General features: G+C 37.2%; 1 protein-coding gene across 7 annotated transcripts in view; it reads right to left on the bottom strand.

The window, feature by feature from the left end:
• The window catches only part of apba2 (amyloid beta (A4) precursor protein-binding, family A, member 2), a 158,168-nt gene that overhangs the window by 60,447 nt on the left and 74,994 nt on the right, over window positions 1-22,727 (bottom strand). For 6 of the 7 annotated variants that reach the window (XM_031899155.1, XM_031899157.1, XM_004917927.4 and 3 more), the window contains one exon: window positions 10,255-11,240. In XM_031899155.1, coding sequence (XP_031755015.1) covers window positions 10,255-11,202 — 948 coding nt within the window. In that variant the 5' untranslated portion in view covers window positions 11,203-11,240. Of the gene's footprint in view, window positions 1-10,254; window positions 11,241-16,669; window positions 16,712-22,727 lie in introns of all 7 variants that reach the window. The other variant, XM_018092413.2, reaches the window with a different exon arrangement.

The raw sequence follows: 22,727 nt of genomic DNA, 5'->3' as shown, positions 1-22,727 counted from the left end.
CCCTCTATTTAGTGACAATCTTTGTTTTATAGATTCTTTCATACCAGCACGGTGGCTCAGTGAGCAGCACTTCTGCCTTGCATTACTGGGGTCCTTTAAAAACTATGGCAAATCGCAACAATTATCTCATGAGATACAAAGTAAAGCCAAGTTGCCAAATTCCCTTCAGTATTTAGAATACAACCTTGTATTTCGAAACCTACAGAACTTTCCACCAATAGACTGTTCTTCTTCAGTCCTGTTAATGCCCCAAAAAAACCATACTAACATCATTTATATTTTTCAGTCACAATGTTGTAATTTCTAGCACACTAAGTTCAGTGCACTGACAAGAATTACACCATCCTTAATAAAGTATAATCACTGGTCCTTAACAGAGAATCCATCCCCCTGTTCTGCCTGTGATAAGGTGGGCCAGCAGAGGTTATAAAGGATCCCCTGCTGCAGGGTCCAGCCAGAACCAGCGTGAAAGGGACTGTCCAGGAGATCAGATAGGTTCCTTCTTTACCCAGTGCTGAGCTCTGCCAGGAGGTGAGTCCTAGAGCTACAACTGTTCAGAGAGAGCCAATAAAGCTCCCTGTCAAGCTGACAGATATCCAGGAGGTAACCGGTGCCACCGGTTGAGCTGCTGAGCTGCTTGTAAACTCCAGTGTGTCTGCCTCTGAGAGCCCTCCAGTAAGTACACCACCAAAATCAGGATACTGTCAAGGACACCTTGTGTGAGGACAGGTGTTGTTTGTATACCTGCTATGTGGGTGCAGCTACTAAGTCAAAGGAGAGGGAGAGGAAAGGCTTTTGAAAAGGGGCATATTGCCTTGAACTGACCTGTGCATTATTTAATCCCATCTGGAGCTTATTGTGGGACTGTGATAATAAAAGCATGTTCTAATTTTAGGGCTCATTTATTAACACTGGTCAAATTTGCCCATAGACTGTAACTCATAGCAACCAACCAGTGATTGGCTTTTTTCAGCCAGCTGCAGGTAGAACAATAAATGCAACAATTTGATTTTATGCCATGGTCGCTCTACTGTTCATGGCAAATTAGCCCAGTGTTCATAAATGACCCCCAACTGACCAGTTTCTTTTATCTGCTAGTAAGACAGACAGGTCCCCCACATGTCCCCAGTGCAGGATTGTTATTTGTATTACATGCTTTTCAATTTTCTATTTCCTGATAACACCAGGTATAAATGAATGTGAGCCAGTTTTACGAGAGTTTGCCAAGAAGAGATTACTGTATATAAGCAAGGTCAATAGCGCAAGTAAAAAGGATTACCATGTATTGCACCTCTTGTAAAGGAAAATCACATTTGATAATCGTCAACAGGGTAAAAAACATTTCATTTAATATATATGCAATGAAAAGAAAAACTAAAACTAAGTAAAATATGTGAATATAAATCATTTGCCCAGTGCCACTGATTCTAAAAACAGAAAACTACCACATTTCCCCACACCAATGGCATAAACCTGATCTACATTTTGTTAATAGCCCTACTAGTCATTTCCCAGTGTAAGGTTATTACACCATGTAAAATATCAGTAATACTTCTTAAAAATCTAGGTAAAAAGGCTGATAGCTTTTAATGTCAATGTAATCAGATTGGAATCGTTGCAGCCCAGATTATTGCATTTATTAGACTAATTCCTGATTTTTTTAAGTAACTGGTATTATTAATAAAGGATAAATAGCCCCATGACTTATATTAACAAAGCAGAAGTCCTTTTTCCAGCTAATTCAGGTCATGTTTCCAATTTTGCCACCTATTGTTTTAACATTCATTTTCACAGTAGCCACCATGGAGTTCATATATAACACCGGGCAAAGTGATAACATGAAAGATCAATATGAATGAATTATTAATATTAGCATTATAAACTGTTGTTTCAGTTGCTTGAATGCCGATTTTTGGAATTTAGATGTTTTAAAGAAGTTTGACAAGAAGATGTTTCTATTCATTTATATAATAATTTCTTGTTAGATGTGGGTGTTGGAGTTTCTCACCCCAACATTGGGGGTGTGAGGATGTGATAGTAAAAGTACATATAAAAATATATACGTGCAGCACACTTATGGCATTTGGTGTCCATTAGAGAGCAGGCTTAAATGATGTACCTTTTATCCAATTGAAATTGTTTTCTGTGTGTGCTATGTTCTTCAGAAACAGGGATAATCCACTTCTACGAGAGGGTCTCTTCAATAACTGATGCTTTATGTGAGTCACAGGGGTCACAGGAACCATAACAATACTTGTTATTCCTAGCACTCATTTGCTTTAATTAACACCTGATCTGTTTCTACAGTCATGTGACTTGCTGAAAGTCATCAGTTAAAATGTGTAAACCTGTTTTTCCTGTGCTATTCAACAGGTGTCAGTGGAAGAACTGTAGTTATAAGATCCAGTTTTTTGTTTTTTGTTTTTTTAATTACACAATTTTCCTAAATAAGCAGAAAGTTGGTCGACAGCCATGGGAATAATTATTGTTACAAATATATGTAGCAATGCAGTGCCAATTTCTTTAGCAGACTGTAGACATAATTTATGTGAGCTGCGGCACCTGCAGGGATATCTTTATGATACCCACAAAGCTGACTGAAGACTGGTTTGAAGTTTCCTTTTGAATCTGACACACAAATAAAAGTCCTTGTAAAGTGGAAGGCGGCATGCTGGCAATTCTTTTATACATGCAAATCATCTTTCAATGGCCCAAGCAATTAAAAGCACTTTGTGAACAGGCAGAACATGGAGGCTTTGTGAAGAAAAATTTCCTAGTGTTGTGAGTCAGAAATTTTAATTTTGGCCAGTCGACATAACTCGTTTTCCCCTTTTATGTTGTCTGTTTTACTAAATTAATAATCTGAGCACTTTTTAATAAGTTACCCTTCTTGATGTCTCTATTTTCCTAATCGCACAATATAATACATCATACTACATATCTCAAAATAAAGTCAAACCCTCAATTCAAATACAAGTATAGGACCCGTTATCCAGAATGCTCGGGACCAAGGGTATTCCGGATAAGGGGTCTTTCCGTAATTTAGATCTCCATACCTTAAGTCTACTAAAGAATCAATAAAACTGCAATTAAACCCAATAGGATTGTTTTGCATCCAATAAGGATTATTTATATCTTAGTTGGGATCAATTACAATGTACTGTTTTATTTCTACAGAGAAAAGGGAAATCAGTTTTAAAATTCTGAATTATTTGATTAAAATGGAATCTATGGGAGACAGGCATTCCGTAATTCGGAGCTTTCTGGATAACGGGTTTCCAGATAAGGGGTCCCATACCTGTATTATCATTTAAACTCATTTGCATAAGCATATTCACAAAAATAAAGGAATATCATATTATTAACTAAATAAAAGAATTTTAAGGTGCTAAAACCTCCCCACTAGTTTGCCATCTAGTAAAAATTAACCAAGGGAGATGGGCAATATTTTTCCAAAAATCAATGACTTCTTGCAGTACTGCATTCTGTTACTGTATATAGCAAACTGTATAGTTTCTGCTCCCAAGGTTATTAATTTATGGCCCCTTAAATGCTCATTACCCACATCTACAGGAAAAACAAATTTTTTTGCCTGGTATAGATTCACAGCAAAATTTGTGATTTCCCAAGTGGTGAAAATTTTCACAAATCTGCGCTAGAATTTCACCATGCGTTTTGTTTCACCAGGAAAAAAATGTTGTTTTTTTCCAGCATGAAAAAATGACAAACATGAACAAAACATATGGAAAAATTCACTAGTTAACTAATATTCCCCAAATAACGTGAATCACCCACTGACTCCAATGCATTTGTCACAAAAAATGCCAATGCACCTGGCATGACAAAAAAATTGAGAAAAAAAGCCTATTGACTCCAGTGCATTTGGTGTGAGAAACTTAACATGAGAAAAAAACTCCAATGGACTCCAATGCATTTGCATTATAAACAATAATAAATCCAACCCACAATGCCTGTTTTCTATATTCAATACCCTTCTGCGTCCCTCGCAGACTCCATCACCTGACTTTATGCACTCTCCCCAGGACTTTGCTGATTTCTTCAAGAACAAAGTGGAGTCCATCCGCAATCCATCCTCTGTTAATACTAACCAGCTCCTCCTTCCTCTGCCCCCTTCTGCATATCTTAGCTCTTTTGGTCCCGTAACTGTCTCTGAAGTCTCCCGGCTTCTATTGTCGGCTCCCCTCACCACTTGCTCTCTGGACCCTATGCCTTCTTCTCTGCTCAAACACTGTGCTGCTGAACTTACTCCAGCTCTTACTAACATCTTCAACTCTTCTCTGGCTTCTGGAAGTTTCCCCTCTTCATTCAAACAGGCCTATGTCAAGCCTATCCTTAAAAAGGCCACGCTGGACCCGTCCTGTCTCTCTAACTACCGTCCTGTCTCGCTTCCACCGATTGCCTCCAAAATCTTAGAGCGTATTGTCTTCTCCCGTATTACTAACTTTCTTAATGCCCATAATTTATTAGACCCGCTGTAATCTGGCTTTTGGCCTGCGCACTCTACTGAGACGGCCTTGTGCAGAGTTACAAATGATCTTAAGGTTGCCAAAGCCAAAGGTCACTTTTCTATACTAATCCTCCTATTCGATTGGTATCCGTAGTCAGGCTGCATCCTGGATCTCTTCTTACCTCTCTAACCGTTCATTCACTGTCTCCTATGCTAACAAAATCTCATCTCCAGTTCCTCTTAATGTGGGGGTACCCCATGGCTCTGTACTTGGGCTGTTGTTGTTCTCCCTCTACACGCTGTCTTTGTGAGATCTTATCCGTTCATTTGGCTTTAAATATCATCTGTATGCTGATGATATCCAAATTTACTTTTCAACCCCTTCGTTAACAGTTGAAACTGAGAGTCAAATCTCTGACTGCCTCCTGGCTATCTCTAACCAACGCCACTTCAAACTGAACCTAACAAAAACTGAACTAATGATCTTTCCGCCTAAGCCTGGTCCTACCCCCCCACCTTTTCTATCTCTATTGATGGCACCCTCATCAACCCAGTCGATTCGGCACGTTGTTTGGGGGTGATCTTTGACTCCAGTCTCTCCTTCTCTGACCATATAACACCACTGTCAAAACCTGTCACTTTTTCTTGCGCAATATTGCCAAAATCCGTCCCTTTCTTTCTACTGCAACAGCTAGGCTGCTCATGCATACTCTCATCCTATCCCGACTTGACTACTGTAACCTGCTACTAACCGGCCTCCCTAACTCCCATCTTTCCCCCCTACAGTCTATATTAAATACTGACGCCAGAATTCTTCTCTTCTCATCCAGGAGAGTTCAGGCCCTTCCCCTGCTAAAGTCCCTATGGTGGCTTCCTATTAAACAAAGAATATTTTACAAACTCCTACTCTTAACCTTCAAAGCCCTCCATTCCTCTGCTCCTCACTACATCTCTTCTCTTGTGTCTCCGTACATTCCTGGCCGACTCCTTTGTTCCTCGCAGAGCAATCGTTTGGTTGCGCCCCCCACTACTACTGCTGTTTCCCACCTAAAACCTTTCTGCCCCTTACATTTGGAATGCCCTCCCTGATTTCCTCCGGAGAGAATCCTCCCTCAGTCTTTTTAAAACTAAACTTAAAGACTACCTTTTGGAGCACTCACCCAGCACCTGATCTGGGAACTAGCACTTATATTGTAGGGTCACCCACTGTGACCTACAGCACTTATATTTGCCTATTTGTCTGTCTGTAAGTTACCCTCCCATATAGATTGTAAGCTCTACGGGACAGGGACCTCCATCCTCTTGTGTCTTTGACTCTTATCTTATTGCAACTGTATCTTTTATTTATTTGTGTTTATTGTAATACCTTGTATTTATCTATCTTAATAACCCCCTGTTTGTATGAATGTATTCTACTGTACAGCGCTGCGTACATAAGTAGCGCTTTATAAATAAAGATATACATACATACAATGCATTTGGCACAAGAAAAGCCTGCCATTGACCCCAATGCATTTGGCATTAGAAAAAAGCATGGTGAAAAAATACCCAATGACTCCTCTGCCAAATTCCATCATTTTGCAAATTCTTCTGCAGTTTTGCAACTTTTCATCAAGCAATACAGAGCAGCTTTGTTCATCACTACCCACAAGGATAAATGCAGATGCCTGGTAAGTTACCAATATAGAGAGATACTTTGGAGTGCAAGATGCTTATTTAAACTGGTGTTGGCCAAATGGGGACCTTTAGGTCATAAGTGGCATTGCAGTGGGCCCATACACAGTACATTATATTAGCCCTTGCTGAAAGAGATCTTAGACAATGGTGATTTACACTACTATATAGGTGGTCATTTTTAAATGAAAGGTTATATACTGACTTCACTTTCCTCCAACAATAGATGCAGTATATCTGATCAAGCTCCGTGGTTTAAACTGATCATGGGCACCCAGATGAGAGTGAATTGGCCAAACAACTTTTCAGCTGGGTAAAAAGGTTGCTGAACCGCTAGCATTACCTTATGGAGACCAGAGAACTGCCAGGGTGACAAATGACTGCCAAATTAATTTAGCTTTTTTTTTTACAGGCAGAGTATCTGCATTTTTTAAAAAAATGAGTAATTATCATTATTTTATTTTCTCTTTTCAGTACGGATTGTGGATAAAGGTTTTTTTTTGTTTTTTAAATCAGCTCTGCTTCCTGGGAAAAATGCCAAAATGAATTTAAGACCCAGCAGAGCATAAAAACAATGATTGTAACAGCACGCTTCCTTAAAAGATAGAGGCAAAGAATTCTTGCACAAAATCCCTTACAGTACATCACTGCTGGCCATGACCTAAATGATTATTTTGCACTGGATGCTGGCAGAGAGATGAAATCTATAGGAGAAAGGAACTTTTAAGGGGCATTTTACATTTTAAAGTTTATAAGGGTTTGTAAGCACCTTTACATTTTTCTTGTTTTTGGTTTAATGTTTTTAATTTTATGGTCGTTTTCCACTTGTAATGTAAGTCTGCTTCCTGCTGCTAAAAGAACAAACAGCCTCCTAAAGCTGCAAAGACAGAGCTTTTAAGCTCCTTGGCAAGCAACACAAGAGGCTAAACAGATTAATTCATCTCTCAGGGACAGACTATAGGCTTTTTAGCAAAGCAGCAGTAAGTATTGAGGTTCCTAATTTACATCCATTAAGTGGTCTCCAAACACAGGCAATGCAGGAGGAAAGGGCTGTGGGAACACAGATTATTGGACCCATTGAACATAGTGGCAAAAGCAAAGGCTTTGGGCTAAAGGCCAGTGGAATTATGCAAAACTTACAATGCAAGCCATAACAGTTTATCGATCAGTCTGCGTGTATCACAGGTACAGTATATATTTTATCAAAGAAGCTATGATACTGTTTTCAAGATGATTTCAATGAGGGAACTGGGAAATGCTGTACTTAAATGATCTTGCCTAAATTATTAAATACAAGGTTTACAGATTATAGAGCACATTTATGTCCATAAGTGAGTGAGCAAAGTGTAATTTCAAGCATGCAATCACCACTTTTTTCAGTATTCTGGTGCCATTGTGTTCGCAAAGGTGCAATATTCTTAACACGATTCTGCTGCACCTACCTTGACAGCACACAACTTATGTGTGCCTCATTCTTTGGGTGCAACTGAACTTCAACAATTGAGGCTACCCCCTTGTCAGGAGGTGACGGTAGCTCTAGGGTTCCCCTGAGTCAATAGGTGCAGCAGTGCTCAATTTAGAACAAAAGGCAGGAAGGACTGAGCGACGCTAAGTACAACTATACTATAAGTGCAAGGAGAGAATTGTGATGCAAATAACTGTTATGATAGTGGTCCCCGTGCAAATGACTGCGGGGGAATTGGAAAACTGCACTTGTGTACATACATGAGCCCTTGTTTCTTGCAGTAATGCTTCTTACTAAAATCAGGCAAATTGTTTCTATAGTGGAATAGTGCTGGAATCTTGTAGTACATATATGACATTTGATAGGGAAAACCTTATGACGAATTTCCAAGAAGCAGCAGAATTCTCCTTTTTCATAATTGTCTTGACTTGTGCTTTAAAGGGGCAATAATCTACTGGTCTAGTAAAAAAACATAGTGTTGTGTATTCTACCTGGATCTCTGAAGCTACCTATAGCTGTATGTTCAATTCATTCACACCTACAATGAACCCCAGGTGATGTAACTAAAGCTACAATTTTCTTTCCTGCTTGTAGGATACCAATTTCTCTTGGTGTTTTTGTGGCACAAAGACACCCAAGTCCTCCCATACTGACACTTCAGATTCCAGGGCAATAAATAATTTAAAATGATTTATAAAAGTTACCATTCTCAAGCTGATTTTTTTCCTATATGTATAATTGTGCTCAAGTAAGAATTACTGGGATGTACTTTACTATTCCAACAGCAAAGTATAATTGAAAATGATCTGATGGTGGCAGCTAAGAAATAAGCATGCACAATTCCATGAAATCTTTGCAAACTTCCTTTTTATAAAAAGAATGAAAGTTATTTTTACTTTCAAGTGAAAACGGTAACATGCATTAATGCATTGGTCCTCCAAGATCATTTTCTACTGACAAGAACCTGGTAATAAAAAATGATTTCTTACACCCAATGGACTACCTAGCTGGGAAGCTGCCAAAGGGCATCCATCACTCAACACAAGCTACTCTCAAGAATGGTGAAAAGAAACAGAATAAGCATTTGCTCAAGGACTGATATGATAAATGTATGTTTCTTTGGACATCATGTTCCTAGGTATGCACTAATCTTATCATATCTTATCAGTGCCATCTTGAAGCATAGGTCTTTAAGTTACATTAGTATCTTAAGTATCAGCTTCAACTCTATGTGCACAATACATTTACATTATTGTTTTTCAAAACTAATAAAATCTGCCTTATTGCAATTAAATGGATTTCATTGTTATGACACCCTATAAGTTTCGGTTTACTGGTGACACAAAATGTATCTATGGTAGTAAACTCTTGCAATGATTGAAGAAGATAAAATCTTATTTAGACAATTATAGTACTGTACATCTTGGGAAAAGGAATATGAGGGTCGGCAAGTTTGGCCACATTTGTGACAGGAAATCTCATTTGCTTCTGCTAGCCGCAGACTCATGTATGTGACATTGACAAATAAGAAAAGTTATACAGAAAAGGCATCCATGCCATGTCTATTCTGTTCAGGCTGTTCCATTATGGATTAAAATTTGTCCTTGGCCCTTTTAGCTGACGGCAAGATTATAGATAAATAAGATATTTGTTCCCTGGTTTTCTGTTCCACTAGTATCCACAACAGCAAAGAATCTTTCAGTCACTGCCATTCAGGCTACCACTTATGACCCCATTAAATGTGTTTAGGAATATATACTATGGCACAGTGCCTGTAAAAACCCTGGAGGGTTCATACAGGAAGCTCAAATATGGAAGAACATTTCTAGTCTTGATAATTTATAGTTAAGTTTGATGTGTCTGGGTGGGTTTTTTTTGGGGGGGTGGGAGCTACCAGTTATGTTAAGTTATGGTGTTTTTATTTTCTCTCTGGAGATATTGATAAAGTAAGCAGTGTAATTATTATGATTTACATGTATTGGAAAAACTACTAAAAAGTAAGTTGGAAAAAAAAACTCTGGAGGGAAGGTACATAGCTCCCAAAATGCTCTATGAGGCCCAGCATATGGGGAGAATAACAGAGGCTGTGTAAAACCAGCCTGAAGTAACTAGTACTGACGCTGTGAGTGATGGGTCATCACCTGCCAAGGATGCAGGAAGTAGAGTGAAGAGCAGTTGCTGAAGGAGGAATATTTGAGGAGAGCCAAGGCTGCTATTTAAGGACTAACTAGATGTCATTGTCTTTAAACTTTGAGAAGTTGTTGGCAAGGCTCCCATGTTCCAGCAAAATCCTACACTGAATTCCATTTTTTAAAAGAGCAAACAGATTTTTCTATATTTAATTGTTAAATGTTAAAAGGTGTCCGTGACCATGTGACTTGTGCTGTGATAAACTTCAGTCTCTCTTTACTTCTGCACTACAGGTTGGGGTGATATCATTACCTCTTCCTTTTCTCCCCACCCAGCAGTTTATTAGCAGAAAAATGGGAAGATAACAAGATACATTTGTTGGTTCAAGAATAACATTTTAAATAGTAGAGTGAATTGTTTGCAATGTAAATAGTGTGATTTAAACACAATCCCTTTAATATATTGTATTTATGTACATAGTTACAGTAATATTGGCCATTTTAAAATGAAAACTAACCTGTTCCGGCACCCACTTCTGTCTTTCTTCTGGAGTCCTAGATTTTGCCTTATAGCCCCTTTGCAGTTCAGTGGCAGGTTTGGAAGCAGAGGGGATATTTAATGACTTTGGCCTTCCTTCATGCCTGCTAGCACAATGCCCAGAATCCACTTTTTGACATATTTCCTTAATATCTTTTGCAACATTTTCTGTTACATTATGCTCTGGACTTGTGTCTGTTGTGCTATTGATGCTGCTCATGCTCATACTCATTTTTATTTCAGCCACAATCTGATCAATGTCCTCCTCTGGTTCTTCTGTATTTCCATCACCTTTCCTTATAGGAAATGGAGATGGAGGAAGTGAGTTTCCATTGGCCTCTGGGGAGTAGTAGTCCGGGTATCCCTCCTCATTTTCACTAAAATGGGCTTCCTCAACTTGGTTATGTTCCTCTAAAGAGCTATCCTGCCCTAATGTAATCATCTGATTTTCTTCCTCTGTGTCTCTATCAATACAATGCTGTTGTTGTGTCTTGGATTCTGTCCATTCATCTTCTACTGCTTCTACACATTCATCAGTTTCTATATGGTGTTCTTCATGGTGAATATACTCCTCTCCATTGCAGTCCATGCCTTCAAGATAACTGTCATCTTCAGGACAATAACGTATATAATAGGTGATTCCTTCCTCTTCATCAGGAAGTCCTTCATCATATTCTTCATCAGAGGTATTATTCACATAATCAGAACTAGAGTCCCCATCACCACTGTTGTCATTGCAGTCATGGTCTTCTTGGGTGTTTGACATGTGTCTGCTCTTTGAAATCCGTGAGTTAAAGTCTGGTACTATAACTTCTTCATAAACAGATTCTTCACTTCCAGGGTCCATGGCATGAGGAGAAGGAGGACAAGACCTCGGTCTCTGATCCATTATGCTGGCCGTTGTGCTCTGACATTTACGATTTGCCATATTCAGCAACTTACATGACCATCATTTCTTGACAAATACTATAGAAAAATAAAAGAATGAAGTTAGCTATAATTCGAAAGTTATACTTTAATGCATAATAAAAATATTTTGTAATTTGTAAGGATTAGTCTAGCATAATGTAATATTTTTTTTACAATATCAGGTAATATGTATGCCAAGTTATATATAAACTAAATACTAAGGTTAGTAAGTACGCAAACCTGTTGACTCATTGATAATGCAACTGTAATGCATCTAGCAGCAAGCACCAGCAACTGAAAATTTTATTAGAGATTCAAATAATCTGAAAACTATTTAAAAAGTAGTATATTATATTAGTAATCTCAGTAAAACAATTATTGTTCATATAGAAAGCTAAGTTAACAGGGCTATAATAATAAATAATGGATATACCAGAAAACAGACTTTCACCATTAAAAAAATAGTGGCATCTAGAAGTGGTGCACAATCTTGTTTCTTTGTACCCTGACTTTATAGGCCTTAGCTATACTGTATAACAAAATATATAAATAATTACAAAGAGTGCATAGATAGGTATCCAGTTTTTATAAGCTGGACTGTATAGATCAATACAGTTATGTTAAAGGAAAAAGAAAGGTAAATACTAAGTAAGCTTTATCAGAAAGGTCTATGTAAATACAGCACTCACAGAAATGCTGCACTGACTTCTCTGAAAAAAGATTAGTTGTGTCTGTTTACCTCTGCCAGAGACACGCAGCTTTCTGCTCTCTCCTCTCTGCTGCTCCCCCCTCCCCTCAAGAATGCTAAGAACTCACTCCCCCCCTTAGGAATGTGGATCTGAGCCAATCAGCAGGAAGCTGACTCATAGTCTTACTAACTGAGCATGTTCAGTTTGGTCTCGGTGTCTTTGCAGGAGTGAGGCATTATGGGAACTTTGTTTACACAGCTCAGTGTTTTTTCTTCCTGTTTGGCTTCAGCTCTTCTGAACAGGTGAAATATGGGGAGACTTAAGGGCACTATTGAGACAACTGAAGGTATGCCTGCAGTTTGAGATTAACTCTTTACTAGCCTTTCCTTATCCTTTAATGATATCTAAAAGATGATTTCACTGCATGAACACTGCACTGCATGAACACAATGTAATGTGTCTGTATAATATTTTCACGCCTCACAATTGTAAAAAAAAAGTAAAAACATGTCTATTTCCACACCAGCAAAGATAGCCTCTGCAGATTTTAAGAATGGTGCAATGGTGATATATATTGATAATGATTTTGCAACATATAACATGTTTATTGATGGAATGTTTTTATTTTATTGTTTCTCTAGAGCAGAGTTAGGAAAAAATTGTATCTTTATTAAAACCAACAGATTTTCACCAGATTCCAAAATACAACTGTTTAACCCTGGTAACTAGGCTGTTACACCTTGGTACCACAGGGCAGGCTCAGGGTAGGACTGGGGGGTGAAGGGCCCCGCTCCGGTCTGGGCCGCCGGGGCCCACCGGGATTTTTCCCAGTGTCCCGGCGGCCCAGTCCGACCCTGGGCAGCAGGGGCGCTTCTGCCATTAGGCGAGTTGAGAAACTCGCCTCAGGCGGCAGAAGCGCCCCAGTTACCAGGGGCGGCAAAAAGGCGCTCCTGGTAACTTTAAGAGCCGAATTTCCGGTTCTTAAAGTTACCAGGAGCGCCTTTTTAAACCGGAAATTCGGCTCTTCTAGTGCAGAGAGCGCAATTGCGCTCTCTGCACTAGCGATCTCACTGCCCCCGGACCCGCTCCTGCGCTCAGAAGGTAAGCGCTGGGGAGCGGCATCCAGGAGCGGCATCCAGGAGCCGCCTCAGGCGGCGATATGTCCAGAATCGCCCCTGCTGGGCAGGCTTGCCCAACTGTAAACACATCACTCCAGTCCCTTCAAGGGCTGTTATAAATCATCCTCCAAGCATAAGATGTAATAACATCAGAAAGGTTCATAAGCTTTATGCCTAACAAAAAAAGGAGGTGGAAAGCGAGTTAACACCAGATTGATAAATAATGTTGTAACTGTCATAACTAGTGAGACGTCACATTAAATACATGTCGATCTATATTTTGTGATCTATGAAATTCCAAAATATAGCAATGTTAGCTATAGTGTCTAATTCACGCAACACACAGTTTCCTTTTTTTGACTGACACTTTTTCTCTGTAATAAAAAAAAAAAAAAAGAGTGCTTTGTAATAAATAGGTAAGCTAGTATACATCAAATTCTTATTGCAAAACTACTGCATTGAGGTACCTAATCTTCATATCGGTATATTTATATTAATTATTGCTATGTTTAACCCGTCTATTTGTACAATTTGAATACAGCTATGGGATCTGTTATCTAGAAAGCTTCAAATTACGGGAAATTCTTCTTCCATAGACTTCATTGTAATCAAATAATTAAAAAATTTTTAAATTATTACCCTTTTCTTTGTAATGCTAAAACAGTATTTGGTAATTCATCCTAACTAATATATCATTACTCTTTATTGGAGGCAAAATAATTAATGTTAAATGACTTAATATCCCCCTATGTGTGTCTGTAATTTACCCCCCCCCATTTAGATTATAAGCCCTACAGGCATCAACCCCCATTCTCTTGTTTCTTGGGGGTGATTTATCAACGGTCGATTTCAATTTTTTTTCTCGATTTGAGTTTCTGAAATTCGAGTTATAGTTCAAAATCTCGAATGTTTGGTGCAAAAAACCTGAAAACTCAAATTTAAAAATTAGCTATGTAAAAGCTTGCAAGTGTCTATAGAAGTCAATGAGAGTTGTCAGGATAAAGTCAAGCCATATTCTCAAACTCAAATTTTTTACATTTTTGAGTTTTTAGAGCTTGTAAACTCGAAAAATTCGAAAGATATTCAAGTTTTTCATTCCAACAAGTTTTCCTTATTAATAAATAAGCGACCATTCAATATGCAAGTTTATTTGATTTAGAAAAACAAACTCGAAAATTGATAACTAAGCCCATTAGCTCTGGAGAATCTTTAATGTATCTGTACTTTGTATTTATTTGTATTTATTATCATACTTGTATGTGTTTATCTATTATTGTAATGACTTGTTTGTTCCATTAATATATTGCTCTGCTGTACAGTGATGCATATATAAGCACTATATAAATACAAATACAGTACATACATACAATTCTCTTATTTTATATGTTTACATTTTACTAACTTAAAGCTACGGTGCTGCACTTTAAGCAAAGATCCATTATCTAGAAAACCCCAAAGTAAAGCTCTTCACAAAAAAACTAAAACCTAGGAATTTAGAGTGATATTTTCAATATAAACACCATAATAGGTCAGTTTTTTTATGTCTCAAATTAAACAAACAGTTCAGTGTAAAAATGAAACTGGGTAAATAAAAAATATTTCTATAGCGTTGGTTATGCAAAATGTAATCTACTGTATATGGGCTGGAGTGAGCAGATGTCTAACAAGGTGCATGGGACATAACTGCTTAGTTAGTTTGTGAGCATGCAGGTCAGATTCAAATACAAACTAACTGAACAGTTATGTCCCATATTCCCCCCCTCCCCAAATCACTGATTGGTTACTGACTGCTAACAGCTTAGAGAGCTGTAAAGGAGGAAGTAGTGTTCTGGCTATTATGTTAAACATCTGTCCACTCCAGCCTTTATAGATTATATTTTTGCCTAACTAACTATATTGAAAACATTTTTTTTATTGTGCGCAGTCTATTTACTGTATTTTACCCAGTTTTATTTTTACACTGAACTGTCCCTGTAAGCCTTTTTGGAAACTTGCTGTTTTAAAGGGGCTGCTATTTGTCATGCCCTCAACTATTCCTTTTTAAAATATTTTTGCCAGCTTCCACAGAATGCTAAAAGAACTATTATAATAGCAAAAAAAAAATGAATGTGAGAGTTCTATTAACTTTTTATAATAACTGTACAAATCTATACATGCAAGCATATTCTTTTTATCTTTAATGGTTGTACATCATCATTAAACAAGTAACAAGAGTTTTAATGTTCTCCTATTGCTACAGGAAATTGCATGATGTGGATCATTAAAAAATTCCTCTTTGTCACCTTGGGGGCTGAATCCCAAATGTTGTCTCCTTTAAACGTGGAGGAAATAGCTCATTAGTTTGACACAATTTTATGTAATATATGCTCTAAAGATGAAAGGCAGGTCTCTTGTTTTAGGGGTGAATATTTTAAATGAAGACATATGATAGATAGATAGATAGATAGATAGATAGATAGATAGATAGACATATTCAAAGATCATGAAATAAAGGCTCGCAAGCTCCTGCTTTCTCCCCCATGTTCATGCCAAACACGTCATTTTCTCCCTTCCCCACCACCAACTCATATTCTTTCTGTCTCTACAATTAATGCTAACTTTCTCTTCCTCGACACCTATCTAGCTGTTGTGCAATATCTACCTTGTTCAACTAACTTGAACAAGGTTGTCTATGTAAAGTTGGGAGGAATACGGGTCAAACTAAATTTCATTACAGTAATGATGCTTCATTGTTATTTGTATATGACAATAAACTTGAAACTTGAACTAACTCATATCATCTGTTCCAGCTCTGTTATTAGTAAAAATGCTATGAGAATTAACAACTCCCCCAGACTTTAAAATAACTGCACTCCCTTATAGTGCTCTTAATGACATGGAAGCACCTTGCAAATAAACGTTAGGGTGCTGCCCTCATCTCTGCTTCCACTGCACAACCTCCAGCTTTCTTTTGAGGGCCAGATATCATGCGCTTGCATATACCCCAGTCCCTGGTGCAGCTGATGCTGACAAAAAAAAATAAAAGATTAAATTCAAAGATTTTGTCATTCTGCCTATATGTGGTGGTGGCGAGGCTGCAATGCCATCCTTGGTTTTAACAACAACATAAGTAAAAGAGAAAATGTGTTTGCATTCTAAGTTGAACCACCTCTCTGCCCTAGTCCCCAGGCTTCAGTTGTATAGTTTAAATCCCTTTTGAATCTTTAATGCCAAGCTAAAACAAGGACACAAAATTGCATCCCATAAAGCCCATGCAGGCTGCACCCTATACCTTGCACTTGACTAAAAATCTGACAATGCAGAGTTGTCAAGTCACAAGGCTGCCATGTATTTAACTTCTGCCATAGGCTTTCCTGCACATTGCAGCACTTAGCACTACCTAGCCTAATGGACAAATAGGGGTTTTCCCAGGGAAAGTCCACATGCCCCCCCCCCCCCTCCTCTGAATATGGGTCTGCCGATGGCAAAGAGCAAAAAGAACTTTTTTATCCATGGGGCCATGCTCTAAAGTGAAAACAACATTTTGCATGTTTCCCTTGGCTTAGTAAATGAGCAGGGGAAGAAAATGATACCCAACCAGCTAATATAGGATGACAACTTAAACCTCAACAGCTGAAGGAGGAACGCCAAAAATATTTATGTTGGGCACCCCTGTAAATGTAGGCTGAATTGTTCATACCTGTATACTATGAATTCCCAAAGCACAAGGCTGGCATCTCATCTGATCAGAATGAAAAAAATACATTTAGAACATAATGGATGATGTTCATTAGACCAAATCTTAGCAATTAGTATTGAAGTGACATTTTTTTTAAATTGCAAGCAGTTATGTTTCTGTTGGTATTACAGAAAATGATTAACTTCATTCGCTATTTTTCCATTAACAAAAAAATTATATATTTCCATCTGCTAATGGAACTGTGATGAATTAACAACAGCACTAAAATGTAACTGTTCTCGATAATTGGGTAATTTGGGAATGAGGTTTTTGTAAGCTTTAGAGTAATGCTGTTATGTTATTTGCCACATGGGATTATGGATTGGCTGTTTCTTGAACACAAAACCAAAGCCAGTAGCAAGGTTTGGCTGAAAAAAAAAGCTTAAAAGGGGACAGATGGCAAAAGTAGGAAATTATGATACAAAAATAAAGACCCATGATAATTTTTTAATTGGTTATTTACTAATTACCTGTACAAGTCCACAGCGGTTCCAAAACATGCAAAGTATTTAGAGTCATGAATGTCAAAATGGTTGCCCTGATTTTGTTGGAAAGTACACACTCTATTACTCTCAGCCAGCAGGAAAGCCACACATTTGCTCAGTTTATATCCAAAATATTCTTGTTCCTATAATAAATGTCTCTTTTTATGGTATGAACATTAGCTTTGTTTGTGAGATTACACTTTGTGATCAGTAGCAATGATAAAGTGCACGGTTTTCTAGCAAACTAAAATGGAGTAGCTTAAACACCACAAACACAAGTAGAGGAAAAGAGTAATTTATAAATGATCCTGATGGGCTAAAATACCAGAGCAAGGTTAAAGTGATTTCTAATAATGTAACAGCTAACTATGAAGGAAATTCAAGTGTAAAAGAACTCTATGCAGACAGCTATATTTAAATGTATTTTGCATATATAAACACCTTTGAAAATGAGACTTGCTTTACACTATTATCGCTAAAGCCGCCTATAAATAATCATTCATATTCATATTACAAATAAACTGTTGTTTAGATTATGGCTAGTTTTAATAAGTGTCAGAAACCCACAAAATGTCACTGGCTAAGTTATTAATTACATATTAGGTAATGGTTTTTAGAGCTCCTACATTTCTGTTAGAGATGGCGATCCTGCAGGTGTTGGATAATAAAATTCAAGACTACCTAAGGCCTATACATACTGATTAAGGAATGAATGTCCATAAGTATCTAATAAGTAAAAGCTTTTGACTCCTATAGCATGACTCCTATGGAATTTTCCTATTGGGTAGTATCTTTATAGGATACCATCAGTAAGCGCAAGGAATTGACTATAAAGAAGATGAATCATTTAGCAAGGGTGTCCTACAAGCCAATTTCTCAGATGCATTCAGAGAGAACTAAATGCAAAACTATGAGCCAGAGGTTCAATCATGGATCAATAAACAGGAAATTATTTGTTGGTAGAATATAAAATGGTCAGTGAATTTGTTTGCAGAGCATGTAATTACATAATTAAATTAGCATCTAAACATAACACAATAGCTGTGGGATTTAAGAAGTAAATGGCTGAATAGGTTATTCATTTTGGTACAAGCCTAGATCAAATCATCGTGTGTTAGCACCACATATCAGGTAGGGGAAGACTTCCCTTTTGTCTATAGTCTATGGCTATACTTATGCCACAACAGAGATGCAGAAACATAATGAAGAATTTCAAGGGGATTATCTTGGAGGGTCCAGTTGATTTAATATGCCTCATTTTATATTCATCTTATAAATTTATAACTATCTGCAACTATTGGTATGTTGTCACTTTTAAAGTAACATGCATACTAAACATGAAGATTCAATGGCCAAATAAACTTAAGGGACATTATTTTTTAATGTGTATAAGCAGCAGAAGTTCTTCAGATTCTATAAACTGTGTTCTTTTGTTTCACCATTAACATTCTATATATTAAGTAAGGTACTGATGCCACCTTTAGTCAGTTTAAACTTTACACGCACATTTGTCCAGTCTAAATGATTTAAACTATGAACTATAAACCTGACTACTCATACTACATAAGTAGCGCTTTATAAATAAAGTTATACATACATACATACTCAGCAATCCTAAATTTTACTAGCTAGTCATGGTGGAACCTATGGCAAATGGATGCAATATTTCAGTTGCTACAAATTCATTGCTTTACTGGGCTAAAAAAAAAAAAAAATCACAGGTTTACTGTATCTTAGAGATGAAGATGCTGTTTTAAGATGCATTTTTGTTTCAGGTGAGACCTTGTATTTAGTGATTGATTCGCAGCAAAACTCCAACAAAAAGTCGTTGCAAAAAAATTTGCTGTGCATCAAAAAAAGTCACGGGCATGTCAAAATATGCATGGTCGAGTTCAATTGGGCATGGTAGCATAAAAAAGATGCACATGAAATGCGTTTTGCTAATTTTTCACTGTTTTGCGACATTTTGTGGGCTTTTCGGAAAAACGAAACAGGGCAGATTCACTCATCCCTACTTGTATTACCTATTTTTTCTATCTATTAACACTAAAAAATGTGAAGATGAGGTAGGAAAAGGCATTAGTAAACATACTAACTCTTTGCAGTAGTAAACTAAATAGAAACAATTTAAAAATAAAAAAGGAATGGTATTTTGATGCATTAAGCATTGGTAGTTGAAGTTTTGAAACACATTTCACACTATTTTCATTGAAGAGGTCATTTAACTGGAGAATCATAAGCTTTAATTGTGTAGTAATTGCTCATTTAAATCTATTTCAAGGCACAGTGGCAGTGCAAAAGGTTAAAAGTAAGCTTTCAAGATGCAATTTCTTGCCACAGTGGCCTTTTCTTATTATTACTCCATCTATATTAACAGGATACAAATCAAATGACAAGTATGACAGCTCTGTGCAAGAATGTGATGTCTGGGGATGACAAGTTCAAATCCAGAGGGGGTGTCATAAGCTTTTTCCTGCTTTCTGCTATCAAATAATAATGCTTCAGAAGCCGCATACTGTGCATAAAAATATCCTTTGATTAGAACAACTGCCCGTTGGAGTGATTGCAGTTTGGCTACAATTAATTATTGCTTTGGAAAGGAAAAAGGTTTAAATGGTTGATGATTGCCTCCCTATATTATTATGCTCTGCTTAAAATATACAGTTCGTTTTTATTTGTTTAATAAACTTCCTCTATCTTCTGCAAACAATTTTTGTATCTTTTTGCAGTCTATCTATGGTAGGCCATCTAGCCGTTTGTTACAGCGTTAACTTCTACCACTAACAACCCAGTCTGACACTGTTAGTTGGATATCCCTAATTTCCAGGTATACCAACTGTGAGACTACCCCAAGATATTTTTGAAACAACTCCCTTTAAATATTTAAATTCTACTCTGACAAATCAATTTCATGCCCATTGATCAAGCAAGGTCCGTTGGCAAAGGGTCCATGAAAATGGGTATTGGCCTTTTTTAGTTTTAACAAGCTGGTATAACAATACTGTTCAAGTTTTGCTTTCACCAATGCATCTGTGAAAGTCTGTAAATGGCCTTGTGGCTGCAAGATATAGTGCATGTTAAAACAGACTCAGCAGTGGAAAAGACAGAGGAGTTAAAACCCATTTTCTACCTTTTCAAATACAGATTTAGTCTTATAAATGTTGATAGTATTCATATCAATCAAATGCAACAGCTTATGTAGCTTGGTCCGTCAGACTTGTGTCTTCAGCTTATCACCATATCTAAACATGAACAGATCATCAGTCAAAGTGAATGCTTGAGATGTCAGAACTTGGTGTTTCCAGGGACTGCCTGCATCTTTGCCCACTGTGTGTCGATATTGGAAAATTATCTGCTAATTTATCCACTGGGCCAAACAAGTTCTCCCAATGAAAACCAGCATTTTTTAAGGATTGTACTTTGTAGAATTATTATCTGGGGCAAATTTATTAAAATGTGAGATCAGAGCTCACCACAGAAAAATTCACCCACTTTTTATTAATTCCTATGAGATTTGTAGACATATATTTATCAAAAAGTGAACTCTAACATTCAATCATTGATAAATCATTGAAAATCCAATAGGAGTGAATAGAAAGTGGGTCAATTTCTCTGTGGTGAGCTCTAATTCATGCCTGTGTGTTCCTAAAGTCTTTTTATCCACAAGTATCCTGAATAAATAAATATCCTTTACCATTAAGTGAATTACAGAGTGAGATTTACATACTCATCAAATACAAGTTTAGTTATGTTGAAAAAGACAATTGGCGTAATGTAATAAAAGGTACACATTTTGCAGTAGGTCGTCACCTGTAGAATCCAATCAGCAAGCAGCATTTACTGGTTATCTGTTTGAAAGCAAACAGCTAATTGCTATAGGTTATTATACCTATACAAACTTTGCACCTTTTACTACACTCCCCATAAACTCTTTGTAAAAGATAAAAGGGTTCCTTTATTACAAATGTTTACATTGTGATTAATGGGAGGTGTGTATAGTGTTTTTGATAGTGTATATAAAATAATGTAGACTACTAACTAATACACTACTAATGCACTAAATATTTCTCAAACATGTACAGGTAAATAATCCCTTGCATTGTTGCTTTAACAAATCCATTACAGGCACAGGTGGTCATGCTATATCCTCTTTAAAGAAGATTCCTGATTTTATTTGCCTTAACTGACCCTTCACAGATAAGATATCTGGGTGCTTGCCTTCTACTCTGACCCCGGCAATGAATCTGAACCTCACATTTTAAGGTTTCTTAGCAATGTGCCTATACTCTAAACTGCTCATGTTTCCCTCCAGTGTCCTAAGTGGGGTCAAAACTGTAAAGGTGTTACAGCTAAAAGCCAGGTACCATCTTGCTGATGGAGCCAGATATTTAGAAAATCATGTCTCTCGATCGGTTCTAGACTTTAGTTGAGCATCACAGTTAGCTAGGGCAAATAACACAGATCCATTTGGGGGGAGATGAAAGCAGTAGTTTTGAGATCACAGCATCTAGTTTACAGAAAGCTAATCTATAATCAGACACACAGATCAGCTTTATTGTTGTGGCAGTAGTTTATGTCAGGGATTTTCTTAACCTTCAGCTTAATCAGCCTCAAACTACTGCTCTTAACCATGCCAGTTTGTGTTATGTCAAGAACATTCCTGGTGTAAATAATAAAATTATCTAAAAAAATTGCATTTTAATAGCTAGGGAACCAGGATACAGTAAATGCCCTTACGGTCCATACCGTAAGAACATACTTGTCCCCAGCTGTCTCTTGCCTCAACTGTCTCTTCTCTAAAAAAATGTCAAGTTTTAATGACTAGGAATTAAGGATGGATATCCTTTCTACCCATAGCACAAGTGCAGCAGTGACCATAGCTGGCTCCTTCCTCTACTGAATATTATTTTGCAGACCTACATCGGCCCATTTCTTTTCTTTTCTAAACAGTTTTGAAAGCATCATTGGGTTGTACAGTTTAATAAATCTAACTCATTGCACAAAGCAGAACAGAGACCAGATAAATCTGATGAGAATATAAAACAGCTACAAAAAATGTCAGACATCCCAGACATGAAAGCTTTGCATATTCCTTGTGAAAGCAGAACTATATTATCTGCTTCAGCATGTTTATGCTCGGTATGGCAATAGAAACTTTATGGGACCTAAAATCCAGCATCTCATCTATGGGAGAAAGAACAGAACTCTAGCTAATGATGATAAAATCACAAACTTAATCATTCTCTCCCTAATGCAATTTCATATAAAAATGAAATATTCTTAGTGCTGTACATTGACTAACTTTTCCACTGCAGTACTAGTCTTTCTGCACAGCACTGATTTTTAATTCCACAAAACTGGTATTGCAAGGACCAAGCAAATATTTATTTTACTATTTCTAAAAATACACTTCTAAAAATCCCATAGGAATGAATAGAAATTGGGTGAATTTTGGACCTTACAGCTACAATGCAAAGGGGTCCCTACCTACAACATTTGAACTTTTCGCAAAGTGAAGACCCACCTCCCAGACA

This window comes from Xenopus tropicalis, chromosome 3, assembly GCF_000004195.4.
Source record: "Xenopus tropicalis strain Nigerian chromosome 3, UCB_Xtro_10.0, whole genome shotgun sequence".
Classification (NCBI taxonomy): Eukaryota; Metazoa; Chordata; class Amphibia; order Anura; family Pipidae; genus Xenopus; species Xenopus tropicalis.
This window is presented reverse-complemented; position numbering and strand designations above follow the sequence as displayed.